The sequence below is a fragment of the Thalassophryne amazonica genome, chromosome 5 (assembly GCF_902500255.1).
Source record: "Thalassophryne amazonica chromosome 5, fThaAma1.1, whole genome shotgun sequence".
NCBI lineage: Eukaryota > Metazoa > Chordata > Actinopteri > Batrachoidiformes > Batrachoididae > Thalassophryne > Thalassophryne amazonica.
Window position 1 is genome coordinate 78,604,654 of NC_047107.1, and position 15,038 is coordinate 78,619,691.

General features: G+C 41.7%; 1 protein-coding gene across 3 annotated transcripts; it reads right to left on the reverse strand.

Annotated features, from left to right (window-relative positions):
* Positions 1-7,479: 7,479 nt before the first annotated feature.
* Positions 7,480-14,364, reverse strand: pheta1 (PH domain containing endocytic trafficking adaptor 1). Of its 3 annotated transcripts, none has more exons than XM_034170622.1 (3): positions 14,330-14,364; positions 13,720-13,811; positions 7,480-8,855 (listed from the first exon to the last, which is right to left on the reverse strand). In XM_034170622.1, exon 3 carries the CDS (start codon positions 8,825-8,827, stop codon positions 7,934-7,936), a length of 894 nt encoding a protein of 297 aa, XP_034026513.1. In that variant the 5' UTR covers positions 8,828-8,855; positions 13,720-13,811; positions 14,330-14,364; the 3' UTR covers positions 7,480-7,933. The 3 variants fall into 3 exon arrangements, with proteins under 3 accessions (XP_034026513.1, XP_034026512.1, XP_034026516.1); XM_034170621.1 differs by having other exon boundaries at positions 14,245-14,337; XM_034170625.1 differs by lacking the exon at positions 14,330-14,364 and adding an exon at positions 14,241-14,311.
* Positions 14,365-15,038: the final 674 nt, after the last annotated feature.

Sequence of the window (15,038 nt, forward strand, 5' to 3'; positions counted from 1 at the left end):
GTAAGATGTTCTAATGTTTTCTATATCCTGCATAAATCCCTCAATGTCGACATGTGGCGATGGTATCATGTCGACTGCTGCTTTGATATCATCAGCATTCCATGTCCGATAAACGAGCATGGTTGGTAGCTGTCCTGCTGTTTCTGCACGAGGATTTGGTACTTCTATCATAGGATAGGCACCTCCCTGATCACTATGTTCCACCATGGGAGGGGCTGTAGGCACTTTTGCTTGACTGCGTGTTTGTGGTTTTTCTGGTTTTTCTCTTTTTACCTTAGGTTTTACTGCCAAATCATACTGTGGTGGCAATACATCGTCATCCTCTGGTAGAGGAGATAAAGGTCTCTTTGCCACCGACGGTCCAGCCGGCGGTGGTTGTTGAGGCTGTTCTGGTTCTCTGTGCTGAATTATCACATCTTCTTCTGCCTTACCTACAGCTTTCTTTTTTCTTGCTTTCTCTAATCGTCGCTTCTCTGCTCCCTTCTGTCTGTTCTCTGCTTCTTCCTCCCAAAATGCCACTAAATCTGCCCCTACTTTCTGCATCTTTTTCTCATCACCTTTATGTTGCTGTTCTAACTCCTTCTTCAGCTTCTGTATACTGATCAGGTTCAGTCGTCCGTCAAAGTCATGTTTATTAATCCAGGTCTCCAATTTTTTGTTGTTTTTGGATTTTTTGCTTCCATAAATTTCCAGTCGTCAGTTGATAAATTTTCCTTATTTATAGACGTCTTACCCCCCATTTTTATTATCCCTTGTTATAATTTGGACTTCAGACGGGGGCACACCTAGGGTGTTCTAAATCTGAAGTTTTCACACTTTCTTTGGACGTGACAATTAATTTGCCGTCGTGTGGTTGATTCCTTTCACCTCCCCGTAGGAAGCGGAATCACTTGCCTCTGCTTCCACACGCACGGTTGTCACTAACGTTGTCCAAAGTATTACACACACACAGTTTTCACACAGTTATTTACACTTGCGCAAAACACTATTTACACATAGAAACACTCCTAATAATCGTACGCGTATTCTTATGCCAGGGGAGCTCACCCTCCTGTGAAATTTAACTAATGTCCTGCATTAGGGGACTCCGCCGTCCCTGCCAAATTTAACTACTTTTTACAGTGCACGTATTTCTACCCGGGATTTCCTTTACGTATTAAAACAGAGGAGTCCGTATCCTCCTTCCGGAATTTAACTACTTGCGTCCCTCGCAACCGTAGAGGAGTCCGCCCTCCTTACAGAGTTTAACTGCTTTGCATTAACAGACGATTCTGTATCATCGCTTACGGAGTTTAACTGTTTTATGTGATCACTTTTATCCCCTACCGGTACGCGTATATAAACAGAGGAGTCCGCACCCTCCTTACAGAGTTTAACTGCTTTGCATTAACAGACGATTCTGTATCATCGCTTGCGGAATTTAACTGTTTATGTGATCTGATCACCACTCACTCAGTACTATTTACAAAGAAATTCTACTCACTGACTCGACTTCCTGTCTGTCTTCTTCGGGAAAATCTCGTCAACCAGACGATGCCAACGGTGGTCGACAATTGCAGACACGATCAATCGATCGGACCTTGGCCAAGGATTTACGTCTGGACTTGACGACCTCCGCTGGACACCTCCGGTATTGTTGAGATCCCGGACGTAGCCCCCAGTCAATGTTGGGTATTTTCTCCTCCAAACATTTTTAAACCTTTAACAAGACAAACAGAGTCAAGAAACACCAGTGAGACAGAAAGTCAAATATTACGCGCGGAGTGCGGCCAGGCTGTACACCAAGGCTACACTAAAGTCTGGCCTGCTTTTCCGCTCTTTTTATTAAGAGACGCCCTCATCACATAAACAAGAAACTTGTCCTAAGGGTGGGGGTAATGACGCAAGACAAGTTTCTTCCCATAACATAAACGCATACGTCAAGTGCAGCTGTAAGGAAGAACACTTCAGGTCAGCACATCTCGTTCGTCTGTTGCAGTTATCAGCTGTTTTGCATCTGCCTGGAACACTAAGCATCACAATCAGTCAAAATTCAACCTTCAGTTCTTTTACTCCCAGTCGTTAGCGGCTACGAAAACAAAGTTATGTTATAACAATAAGTACATCCAGTCCTTCATTCCCAGTTCAGATTGACCCCAGAGTGCTAAAACAAAATTGAATTCTCAGGATTGCATTAAGACAGGTGCAAAACAGCACATCTCCGTTCTCATGAGAAAGAAGACAAAGCTAAAACAAGGTTGAATAACACGTACGTTCTCAGGGTGAAGTGCAAAACAGCACAACACCGTTCTCATGAGAAAGAAGACAAAGCTACAAATGTTTAACAGTGATAACATATATATATATATATATATATATAAAATCCTTAACAGGCACTCGCTTCTTTTAGTGTCGTTTTTATTGTTTTTACACTTTGTTGTATGGAATGTGTCGCCGCTCCTGGTGTATGATCGCCAGACTCTTATCAGCGTTCGGGCTTCGCTGGAGAATTTCGCTGTTCCTGGCTCGGGCGGACGGCCAGGGACGCGGCTGCCCCCGCCGCCTGTCTTAGCGTCCGTACCAGACTTTCTACGCCGGCCGCTTGGCGTGTTGCCTCGGCGTCTGCGTCGCAGAGGACGTGGGAAGAGAGGAGGAGTCCGTGTTCGGCTCAGAGTGTGCCTGGCTGTTTCCTGCAAACATGCTCCACGACAATTCATAGCCGGATTCTTCACACCATATGACGGCTACGACGTGCGGCGTTCCCTGACTTTTCGCTATCGGTGGCTCCGGCCGGTTGTCCGGGGTGCCGGGTCTCCACTTCCGCGTCGCCGTCCTGTGAGGAGCTGCAGTCGTGGCTGCGTGCAGGAGAACCTGCGCCCGCTCGGTCGTGTCTCCCAGCAGACTGACGTGCGCTCAGTCCGTGTGGCGCTCGTCAACACAAGGTCACTCACAAGTAAGACTTTCATTTTGAATGACTTTTTCTCCAGTCGTGATCTGGACTTTCTCCTGTTAACGGAGACCTGGTTGAAACCAGGTGAAAATAGCGCCTTTTCTGAGCTCCTCCCCCCCGGCTGCTCGTTTTTCAGCTCCCCGCGAGCATCAGGTCGAGGCGGTGGTGTGGCCACGGTTTTTAAAGACAGTTTTAAATGCCGATTTTTATATTCTAATGTCTACTCCACTTTTGAACTTCAGTTGTTTGTGATGGAGTTCGACTGTCCTGTGCTCTGTGCTGTTGTTTATCGTCCACCAAAATTTAATAAGGATTTTATTCAGGAGTTTTCTGAGTTTCTGGCAGATTTTATCCCAAAATATGACAAATTTTTGGTCTGTGGTGATTTTAATATTCATATCTGTTGTCCTTCTAATCAGCTGGCTGATGATTTTAAAAGCCTCCTGAACTCTTTTGGTCACACAAGTTGTGGATGGACCAACACATAATCTTGGACCTGGTTATTTCTTTTGGGCTCTGTTTCACTTAAGGACATATCAGACATTGCTATTTCAGATCACTTTCCTGTTATTTTTGAATTTATTGCTCCTCCATCTGCTAGTAAGCCACTTGTTCCTGTCTCTCGCCGCCGTTTGGTCACCTCCTCGACAGCGGGGGACTTTGCTGCTGCCTTCATGGACTCTCAGTTTTATGCCATGAATGGACTGGTTTCTCCATTACTCCCAGATAACATCCTCTCTTCTTTCCACTCTACATGCACAGTCATTTTGGACTCTGTTGCACCGATGCGCTGCAAATCCAGGAAATCAAAATCCGACCCCTGGTTAAATGCCACGACCTGTGCCCTCAGGCAACGCTGCAGACGGGCGGAGAGAAAATGGAAAAAGGACAAACTGCAGGTGTCTCTGGGTTTTCTGAGGGACAGTCTAACTGACTATCAGAAGGCTGTGAAGGAGGCAAAAGCACAATATCTGTCTCATATTATTTTGAGCAGTTGTCATCGTCCTAGTGTGTTATTTCAGACTATAAACTCAGTTGTAAATCCACACACCTCTGTTTTGTTGGACGCTACAACCACAACCTGTGAGGAGTTTCTTCAGTTTTTTATTGATAAGGTTTCATCAGTCAGAACGCTGATCAGAACTGTAATGTTGAGTTGTCTGCTCCTCGTGCACATTCTACTGTGCTCGAACAGTTTGAGCCCATTTCTTTTGCATCTCTCGCTGATGTTGTAAAACACATAAAATCTACAAGTTGTCCTTTTGATGTTGTTCCAGCTAAGGTGCCGAAGGAGGCTTTTAATACTGTTGGGGCGGGTCTCCTAACTTTTATCAATGCTTGTCTTAGATCAGGGTCTGTTCCAGCTGCTTTTAAACATGCTGTGGTTCGACCTCTTCTTAAAAAACCTCACCTGGACTCATCAGTTTTATCCAATTTTAGACCTGTCTCTCATCTGCCATTTGTATCTAAGGTTTTAGAAAAGGTTGTCTTTTTACAGTTACAATCATTTTTAGAAGACAATCTCATCCTTGAAAAATTCCAGTCTGGGTTTAGATCGCGACACAGCACTGAGTCAGCACTTTTAAAAGTTCATAATGATATTACTTTGTCGGTGGATGCAGGGAATCCTGCTGTGCTGGTTCTGTTGGACCTCACAGCAGCCTTTGATACTGTGGATCACACAGTACTTGTTTCCCGGTTGGAACATTTTATTGGCATTCATGGTATTGCACTTGAGTGGTTTAGATCATATTTGGCTGAAAGGAGCTTTTCTGTCATGATTGGGGACCTTTCCTCATCAACTGCTCCTCTGTGCTGTGGAGTGCCGCAGGGATCTGTCCTTGGGCCGATTCTATTTTCTTTGTACATCCTGCCATTGGGGTCAATTATAACCCAGCACAATTTGTCCTTTCATTGTTATGCAGATGATCTGCAAATCTATCTGCCTGTGAGGACTAATGGGAGTGATGCTTTGTCATCATTATTTAATTGTATTCGTGATGTGAAGCAGTGGCTGTCCCGAAACTTCCTTTACCTGAATGATGGTAAAACTGAGATCATGGTGTTTGAGCGCACTGGCATACCAAATGTGGTAACACCAAATTTTGGTGCTTTGGCTAACTATGTAAAACCAGCTGTCAAGAATTTGGGAGTGATATTTGACAGCTGTTTGAGGTTCGATCAACAGATAAATTCTGTTGTCAAAGCTAGTTTTTTCCAACTTCGCCTCTTGGCTAAAATAAAGCACTTTCTCAGTAGACGTGATCTTGAGACGGCCATTCATGCTTTCATCAGCTCCAGACTTGATTATTGTAATGCACTTTATGCGGGCATTAATCAGTCGTCTCTTGCGCGTCTCCAGTTGGTGCAGAATGCTGCTGCTCGTCTTTTGACAAACACTTCTAGACGTGAGCATATTGCGCCCATCCTATACTCACTCCACTGGCTTCCAGTTCGTTTTAGAATTGATTTTAAAATTTTAATGTTTGTTTTTAAAGCTATTTATGGCCTTTCACCTCCCTACTTGTCTGAAATTTTAACTTTGCGCACCTACAGTAGGACGTTAAGGGCGTCTGGCCAGCTTTACTTAGATGTTCCCAGGTCAAGATATAAATGCTGGGGTGATCATGCTTTCGCGGTAGCTGGCCCCAGACTGTGGAATGAGCTACCTCTTGAGTTACGTACTATTCCTGACCTAGCACTTTTTAAATCTAAGTTAAAGACTTATTTATTTAAACTGGCTTTTAACACTTAGTGGGAAGGTGACATGTTCTGTTATTTTTATGTTTTTTTTTATGTGTTGTTTTAAAATTTTATTTTATGTGTGTTTTATTTTGTAAATTTGTGTTTTTAATGTTAAGCACTTTGGACACCAATCGGTGCTGTAAAGCGCTTTATAAATAAATGTTGATTGATTGATTGATTGAATTATTAAATTACAATGTGCATTCATATTGTATTCCTTGTTTGGCACTCATTATTAAAGACTCATACAATATTCATTTATGTAGCTAATATAACATTCAAAAAGTCCTAAAACTAATATTGAAAAGTAAGAGTGTTATCATCTGTAAATGTGAGAATCCACTCCGGGAATCAATAAAACTCATACAACCATTCTTTTAGATTATACACACTGACTATTTGTCAGCAATGTGCCGTTACCATATCACTGCATTAAAAATGCAGTCTTCGCTGTATGATTCCCTCCCACGATTCCGTTTCTGTACAAGTCAGTAATTATAGTGTTGTGCATTGATGCAGACTGAAGCAACTGAGCCATTGTCAAAAAGTGACTGCACCGAGATGAGCCTTTGGCAAAAAAAAAAAAAAAAAAAAAAAGGAAAGGAAAAATAAAAAAAACAGGCATACAGTATAAAAAAGGAAACACTTCTATGATGCTCTCATTACAATGGTTATAAATACATAAAGAATCGTAAAAATAACTTAAGGCAGTTATCCCAAAAAAAAAAACAAAGTGTGTGTCTAAATTTAGGAATACAGTTTCAGGAATTTTATATTGCCCATTTTACATATCACTTGTGTTAATTCCAACATGTAAAAACAGATACTGAGGTAAGATGTACAGATACAGAATTGACCAATTATGTTAGACTACACTCATTCAGCAACATGGTTCATACACAATTTGTAGTTTTTCTTGCATAATTATAAATTCTTATAAGATAAATGATTAAAATAATAATGTAATGTCTTTTTATAAAACACAAGAGTTAAAAGAAAACTAAGTTAACGTGTTCCGATGACACAACCTCATGTACCTATGGAGTAACAAGAGCTAAAAATATCAGTGTGTGTTCTGAACAAGATGTCCAGCACCTGCCATGGACCACAGCACACCAAAAGAGAATGTTCTGAGTCCTCTGAGGTGAAGTGGAAGCCACCCACCCCCCGCAAAACTATAGTGGAGATTCGGGGGTTAGTTTGACAAGAATACCTTTCTTTTGGTGAAAATCATTTTAGAACTAACAAGTTTAAAGATGTAGGACCTGATCATCCTCCAAGTAATATCAATTAAACCCTGCTGTTTTATTTTTAGTTCTGGGAACAATTGTTATTTCCAATTAATTAAAAATGTTTTGATCTCAACTGCAGAAAGCTTCCAAATGTACAGCTACTGCAAATATACCATAGTTTTGGCACTTGTCAATCTTAAAAGCTTACTGACAGCACTTGTTAATGCAGTTTGATGATGCAACTTGCTAGACTTGAATTGTGCGACATGCAAAGACACCGACAGCATGACCGCAGAACTACTGCACAACTTTGATGCCCCCCCTCAAAAAAAACAAAAGTCCCCATGATGCTAAGACATGCACAACATTACCAGGGCCATGGAAATAATAACCAAATATGTCAAAGGGACAAAAAGAGGAATTTTTAAAAATCATGAAAATCTCATCATGGTTTAAACACCACCAGGGCACAATGACAGCAGATCCCGATTCATCATCCTCTCAGGTTATCCAAGGTAATACCCCCCCCCCCCACCCGCCCCCCAAAAAACCCAAAACAAAGCTGAATATTCATACACTTGTAAGACCAAACAATTCTTAAAAGTCAATAATATAATGACAGAGCAATCAAGTTTGATGTGCCTTTGGTCTTTTATATTACTGCCACTTAATGTAGCTGATGATTTTTCAGTGGGACATTTTCCAATAAATAATTGCCACTTATAAATCCTACATTTCCAAAAATTTGTGTTAAACTTTACCCGGGAAACGTGAAAAAAGGTGCACTACCAGTCAAAAGCTTTGACTGGTAGTGCATCTTTTGCATTTCTTAAGTTTGCAAGACCACATGGACAACATTAACACTTAAGACAGAATGATTCTCCTGTGCCAGACAAGATCCAGAATCAGTCTCAAGTTTTTACTCTCTGTGATTAGATTAAAGCCTCTGATTCCGCTGTTTCGTGAAGCTCAGACAGGTGTAAAGTTGCAGACTACTTAGGAAGGAATGATGCAAGCCTCCATCAGTTTACTGGCTCTGCAGCCACTGTATTCTCAGTTCCTCCACTTCTTGGCCGTACCAGTTGTGGAGTTTAGAGAAACACTCGGTGCCAGGGGAGACTGGGCTCTCCAGAGATGCACCTCTTCTCCTGGGTGGAACTGGTGGAGCCCTTATTCCATCAGCCCTGATCACAGTGCCATTGCCAGGATCTGCCGCACCTTCCCAGGCTGCATATGATGATGCCCCCTCCACAAAGCCATTAACCATGGCAACAGGTGGTTTACTCCATGCAACTCCATTCTCTTTGGAATGCCCCGAAATGAGGTGGACTTCTTGGGCACAGACGGGCACTTGAGGGACAGCAACACTAGATGAAGACGATGATGATGTTGATGATAAGGATGACGAAGATGATGATGAAGAGGATGCTCCAGACTTGGACCGTGTCACCTGGTTTCGCCTGGATAACTTGGACTTAGTCTGCACACTTCCTGGGCCAGGTATGCCACAGCCACCACCTGCAGCCTCCTGCATCTCCTCCAGCTGCCTCTCCAGCTCCTTCACCACAAGCCTCATGTAGTCAAAGCTGGCCCTTGACAATGCTTTCACCCACGACTCCATGGCTGCCTGGTTTTCTGCAGCCATCTTGTAGACCCGTGCTTTGGGACAGTCAAATTTGATGGCAAAAGCAAATTCCTCAGATGATTCACACAGCTCCACAGTACATCCTTCCAGAACAATGACACCAATGGGTTCACGGCTGTCATGCTCCTCAAAGTAGAAGAGCATGTTACCTTTGAGGACGAACCATCGCCGGTGATAAGCTGTATTTCGCTCGCCCTTTTTGAACAGGAAACCCGTCTTGTCTGGCGGTGAGTCACAGGTGGCATAGTGTGCCACGCTACGTTCATTCAGCTTCATCTTCTGTTCCAGTCAATTCTTCACTTATCTAGTGAACAACAAAGACACAAATAACTCAGAGGTTAGAAAAATTTGTCTATAATGGTGGTCTCCAAATTCAGGAGTGCAGACAGAGACACTCTATGATGACCAAACGACTGACAGAACATTTTTAACTTGCAAGAAAGTGTAGGTAATTTAATTCACATTGAAACAACTAACATGTTGAGTGGGCCGCTGAAGAGGAGGTACTGCTGGCCCACCACCACCAGATGGCGCCCTGCTTGGAGTGCGGGCTTCAAGCACAGAGGGCGTCGGAACCACTGGAGTGACAGCTGTCACACATCATCCACACCAGCTGTTACTCATCACCTTCATCCTCCATAAAAGCCGGACTGCAACTCCACCTCCCTGCCGAGAAATCAGCTACCATTCAGGTAATATTCTCTGCTACACTTAACGCTGACTAATAGTCTGAACTTCTTTGCAGCCGTTTTCCTGTGGTGTTGCCTTATCTGTGGGATTGGCGTTTGGTGTGATCAGCGACGGCTTTGCTTCACACCCCAACCAGATAAGTGGTTAGACAGGAGCTGCACGAGTGTGTGATTGGAGGTGGAGGTTTTCCCTCCTGGAGGATTCAAACACCGGATGATTGCTGGGTGTGTATTCACACACCCACCACTAACTGTTTCTGTTTCTGCCAGCAGTACCGGATCTGACTGCTGAAGACAGTGGCCACCTGGGGCGCAGGGCTTGGCGGCTCCGGTGTTCTTCAGATCCGTTGGTGTTGGAAGCTGTGTGGGATCCGGCTCTTCTCTCGCCAGACGTCTTCTATCTTCGAGCCTGCCCACACGTCACCTTGTGTATAATTGATAATCCACAATATTATTGTCCGTAATTCGTTGTGCGATTCACAACATTAAATTGTTACTTTTTGGCTTATCCATTGTCCGTTCATTAACGCCCCCTGTTGTGGGTCCGTGTCACGACACCTTCCCAACATAACAAAACCACTTAGCTTGGTCATCCAGGCATATCTTAGAAATATTTATTCATACAGGAAACACGTAATGAGCAAGATAAACAGACCTCTAAAAAAATGGAAGAAACGAAAAACAGGATGCTGTTTCAACAGTCAAAATAGGATGAAGGCAACACTCCTCTTGGGTTCCACGTCAGGTTTTCCAAGAGGTTGGCAAAGGTTTATTTCCATGTGTGTCTAAAAATTAAATAGGTAAATCAAACTTTTCCATCTGTTCAGCACCAATATGTACAAAGCAGAACAGATCCACGGAGGACATGTTCCTAATAATGCGGCATCAATCTCAATTTATTTAGAAAGCACTTTAAAATCAATACCAACAACCAAAGTGCTGTACACAACAAGAACAGGTAAGTTAAAATAGATAAAAATAAATAAATAGACCACAGTTAAAACAAGAAACACTAAAAAACCTACTTGTCAAACTGCGTTAAAAGCCAAAGAGAAGAAATGTGTTTTAAGAGAAGATTTAAAAGCAGAGAGAGAATAAGCCTGCCTAATGTGCAAAGGAAGATCATTCCACAGTTTTGGGGCAACGACTGAAAAAGCTCGGTCACCTTTATGCTTCCTCTTCGACCTTGGGATAAAATTAAATCAATAAAATTAAACACGAGTTAATTCTTGTGTCCCAAATAGTAAAAAGGTAAAGTAAATATTTTGGTCGTGTGGTTACAAAAAGCACAGTGTGAAGCCAAAGTTTATTATGCTTACTTTTAATACTTCAACATGTGTATGAGCAGCAAATTCCATAAAACAGTACTACTAGCCTGATAATCAAAAACAAAAATAGCAACACCAAAAATAATGACATTAACATTCAACAAGCACTGTAAGGATACAGGTTTTTTTCTTAGCCAAAACAGATTACTGCTAGACTGTAAATGTATTATAATTTACATTCACTGTTACGCCTGAGTGCAGATGTAGGTTGAGCTTGCATCAGCACAGACCATGTTAAAGGGCATATCACACTCCAATCAACACCTTCTTTCAAAAAATTGTTTACCAGATTATGAATCATTACTTTCAACTCTTTAACTTATGTGAATCCTGATGTAGCTGATGAAAGTAAAATTAGTCATACAGCATCTGAAATAAGCACACATTCAAAGCTATTTTTAGCCATAAAGGGGTTTAAACTCAGGTGCTGACTATTACCTGCCTGAAGGTCACTCAACCTGTTCAACTACAGTCCACTTCGTGACTTACTCCAGTACACACAGTCAATCTGGGCTGTTTTTTGTCTCCAAATGTAATATGCCTTTAATATGGTTTTAATATGGCTTTCAAATCAAATTCTTGTATTTTGCGATTAACAAATGTCCGCCTTGCCTCTTTGTAACCTGCGGTGTGTTCAGAGAAAACAAAAACAAATTCACGTATGTCTCAATAAGACCGAATAATAACGATTACATACGTGAAAGTGGTGTCACCGATTTCACTCCTGCTGTGTTCACATACAGAGCCATGTAGAGTTATCGTTCCACTGTGTGACACTCCACATTAAAACAAATGTCCCTTCGTCAGCCTTGCCCAAACAGTGGATCCGGTGTCACTGATGGTGGGGCTACCAGTAGAGCTTACCTCAGCCATCACGTTAGTTCAGCTCAGCCAGTAGCGCAAAGGGCTGGGAGCTGGTTCACATCACAGCTGTCTTGTTAAAAGCGGGCAATCATCATCGCCTTTCTGTCCGACTCCGTGATCACAGAAGTGCCTTCAGCTTGAGGTTTCTAAGCGTTTATCAGAGGCAGGTTTAATCATGCTAATTTTCCCATGTTTGACTTAACTTCTCTGGGCATATGGCACCAAAAATAAAATGAAATACATCAATATTTTCAGAATGTTTTATTTATTTAGAATAGTCAGCATATTTGACATTTTATTTACTTGTGAAATGCACTTTAAATCTGTACAGCCTTTCAAATTTCACAAAACTGACAAAATTTTATTTCTACTGAAAGCCAAGCATTATAATGTCAGTTTATTTTTGTAACATGGAGGAATTCCATAGTGAATATTTTCTTTTCCTTCTTAAAGCATCATGCAGACTAACTACAGGAGGAAACTTGTGTGTGCACATGCATGAGGTTTTGAGATTACCCACTTGCGTGATGTACATGCCAACATCTGTAAGATCTGGTAAATCACTTCAAAGGTGACATCTGGCTTCAAAAAAAAAAAAAATTCTAATTTGTTTCCAGAGAGCACCAATTTTGATCATATTGGTAATGAATCCCTTATTTAAATGCTAATAAAATGATAGATGTGCCAAATAAAATTCTTTTTATGACTTAAATAAGATTTGGATTAATCAGGTCCCATCTTATCTTAGGGACCTCATAGTACCATATCACCCCAATAGAGCGCTTCGCTCTCAGACTGCAGGCTTACTTGTAGTTCCTAGGGTTTGTAAGAGTAGAATGGGAGGCAGAGCCTTCAGCTTTCAGGCTCCTCTCCTCTGGAACCAGCTCCCAATTCGGATCAGGGAGACAGACACCCTACTTTTAAGATTAGGCTTAAAACTCTCTTTTTGCTCTGTATGCACCACTCTGCATTTAATCAGTGATTGATCTCTGCTCCCCTCCACAGCATGTCTTTTTCCTGGTTCTCTCCCTCAGCCCCAACCAGTCCCAGCAGAAGACTGCCCCTCCCTGAGCCTGGTTCTGCTGGAGGTTTCTTCCTGTTAAAAGGGAGTTTTTCCTTCCCACTGTCACCAAGTGCTTGCTCACAGGGGGTCGTTTTGACCGTTGGGGTTTTCCGTAATTATTGTATGGCTTTGCCTTACAATATAAATAAAGCGCATTGGGGCAACTGTTTGTTGTGATTTGGCGCTATATAAATAAAATTGATTTGATTTAAATCTTTAAAAAAAACCTGTACAGCTTTAAGTCCACCCTACTCATGGCGCTCCTGTTGGAGTGACATCTCTGCTATTTTGGCATTTTGTGGGATAGCTTGCCGGACTACTTTTGCTTGACCCAGCACTGAATTTGCCGACATGATAAGATGCTGCTGGATGAGTGTGAGTATTGACTTACGATCATTTAGGCGTAAAAACACATGAGATACACAAATTCTTGTGCCAAATATAGTCCTTATGTTTTTTTTACCCATGAAAACACACTGTCATCACAAATACAGCATTGTTTGGGAATTACTTTTTTGCACAGGAATTCATCAAGCACGTCGGCCGTGGGCGAGTACTAACACAGAATATGCAGGAACTGTATATCATTGTTCGGCCAAAACAAGTGTCACTGCCTGAACTAGTGGCGCGCGTGAAAGTATGCTTTAAGTCCAACATGCTCAGAAGCTCAAATACATTTTTTTTTTATTTGGGCAATGTGGGTGTTGACTGTGAAAATGAGAACTGCTTTGATTGTAAACTAGCAATGGCACTTGTGCTGTGCTGTTTAATGCCAGGTGTAAAGGTGGGTCCTCAGTATTTAATGCCACCTGACTGCTATTGTAGATTTAAATATAGTAGCTATTATCGAGCTTGCCTCCCAAACAGAAGGTGCCCAGTTCAAAGCCACTCATGACCCATTCTCCAAATAGGCTACACCTGAATTGCATCAAAAAGGGTATACAGCATAAGACTGGTTATGTGATGACTCCAAGAAGTCCAACTAGATGTCTGTGTTATTTCTATTTTCCATGCACAGCGTCAGTCTGCAGAGGTAGCCACTTTGGTGTGTCACCGCACATATTGAAAGACTGCATAAACTGTACACAAGTGATAAACAAACTAATGGTACATAGAGTAATACCTAATATGACTGTGTTGCTGATTTTACAAGCGGTGCGGTGACATCATTGCAAAAACAATACACAAAACTCTAGTGCCACATACACTGAAAACATTACTTACATGCCAATCTGACATCCAGCTGATTTCCTTCCATTATTACACCTCAGCATGTCTCCATCTTTTACATTGTCCATTTTCGTCCTAAAGTCAAACTGAAAATGCAAAGTGACACCAGTTACACAACCTTCTTCACTATTAAAACATTTATTTCACAGCATGTGGTGTCTACAAGGAGCGAACACATCAGTGCATTTAAACAGTCAAGAGCATAAAGTGGGGAAGAACTGCTGATTTGTTATTTTTTCCACCTCCGCGAGAGCTAATCTTGTGTGATTCAAATGGTGGTGTAGGTCACAAGGCTGTGTGACACATCAGCATTTTAACAGTATCACTGACAAACGGGTTCTTTTTTAAGTATCACTGACAAAAGTTCACCGGATGAATTGTGCGATATGACGTCCATCTATCTGTGCCACCTAGCTTAACGCACGTAGCCACTTTAACGAACACAAACTTTGACTTCACGTCACCGCAAACATTAACATCAAGTTAGCGTCGTGTTAGTTACTATGATACAATACCTACAAAGATAAATTCCTCGCAGCAGTGTTTTTTTTTTTTTTTCGTTTTCCTTTGATTACTTTCCCCCCCCCATTTTTCTCCGTCTTACCTGTCACGTGACCAACATGGGTGGACCTACGCTGTATGTGTACGGGCAGCTCGAGTGGGCGGGTCTTTGGATAAACTTAAGCCAATAAAGCAAAAATGCTTTAAGCCGCTTGACCCAGCTACATAAAACAATCGTACCCCGTCTCTGTCCTTGGAAGGACTGTAGAATAGAATAGAATAGAATAGAATAGAATACCACGTTCACTCATGCACTACATACTACCTGTTGCAAGAACAAATTGCATTTATGTGTATTCATACATGTCAACCCCTTTGAGGGTCCACCTGTAATCCTTATAACCTCCAAATCGCACCAAAATCAGTTTTATTACAGTACACACAACCGCATAGCGGTATCACCTAACTGGGTTTTTGTCCACATATTATGAGTTGCCACAATGACATTAATGTCAGGATCAAGACTTAAAGCCTTTTTTATTCTCTTTCTTATGAATAGTTCTTATTTTTTTTATTTGTTTTATTCTTTTACTTCTGTTTTTAATTATGTATTTGAATTTTTTTAATTTTGTTGTGTTTTTTGTTGTGATTTGGCGCTTTATAAGCCAATTAAATTGAAATTGAATTGAACAACATTTTATTGAGTCTTAAAGTAAATAAATATGAAATTGGTCACTGGATCCTTAAACTTTGGACATAATAGGACTTCCGGTATGGCGGATAGACGAGCAGCTGCTTAATTTTACATCTTC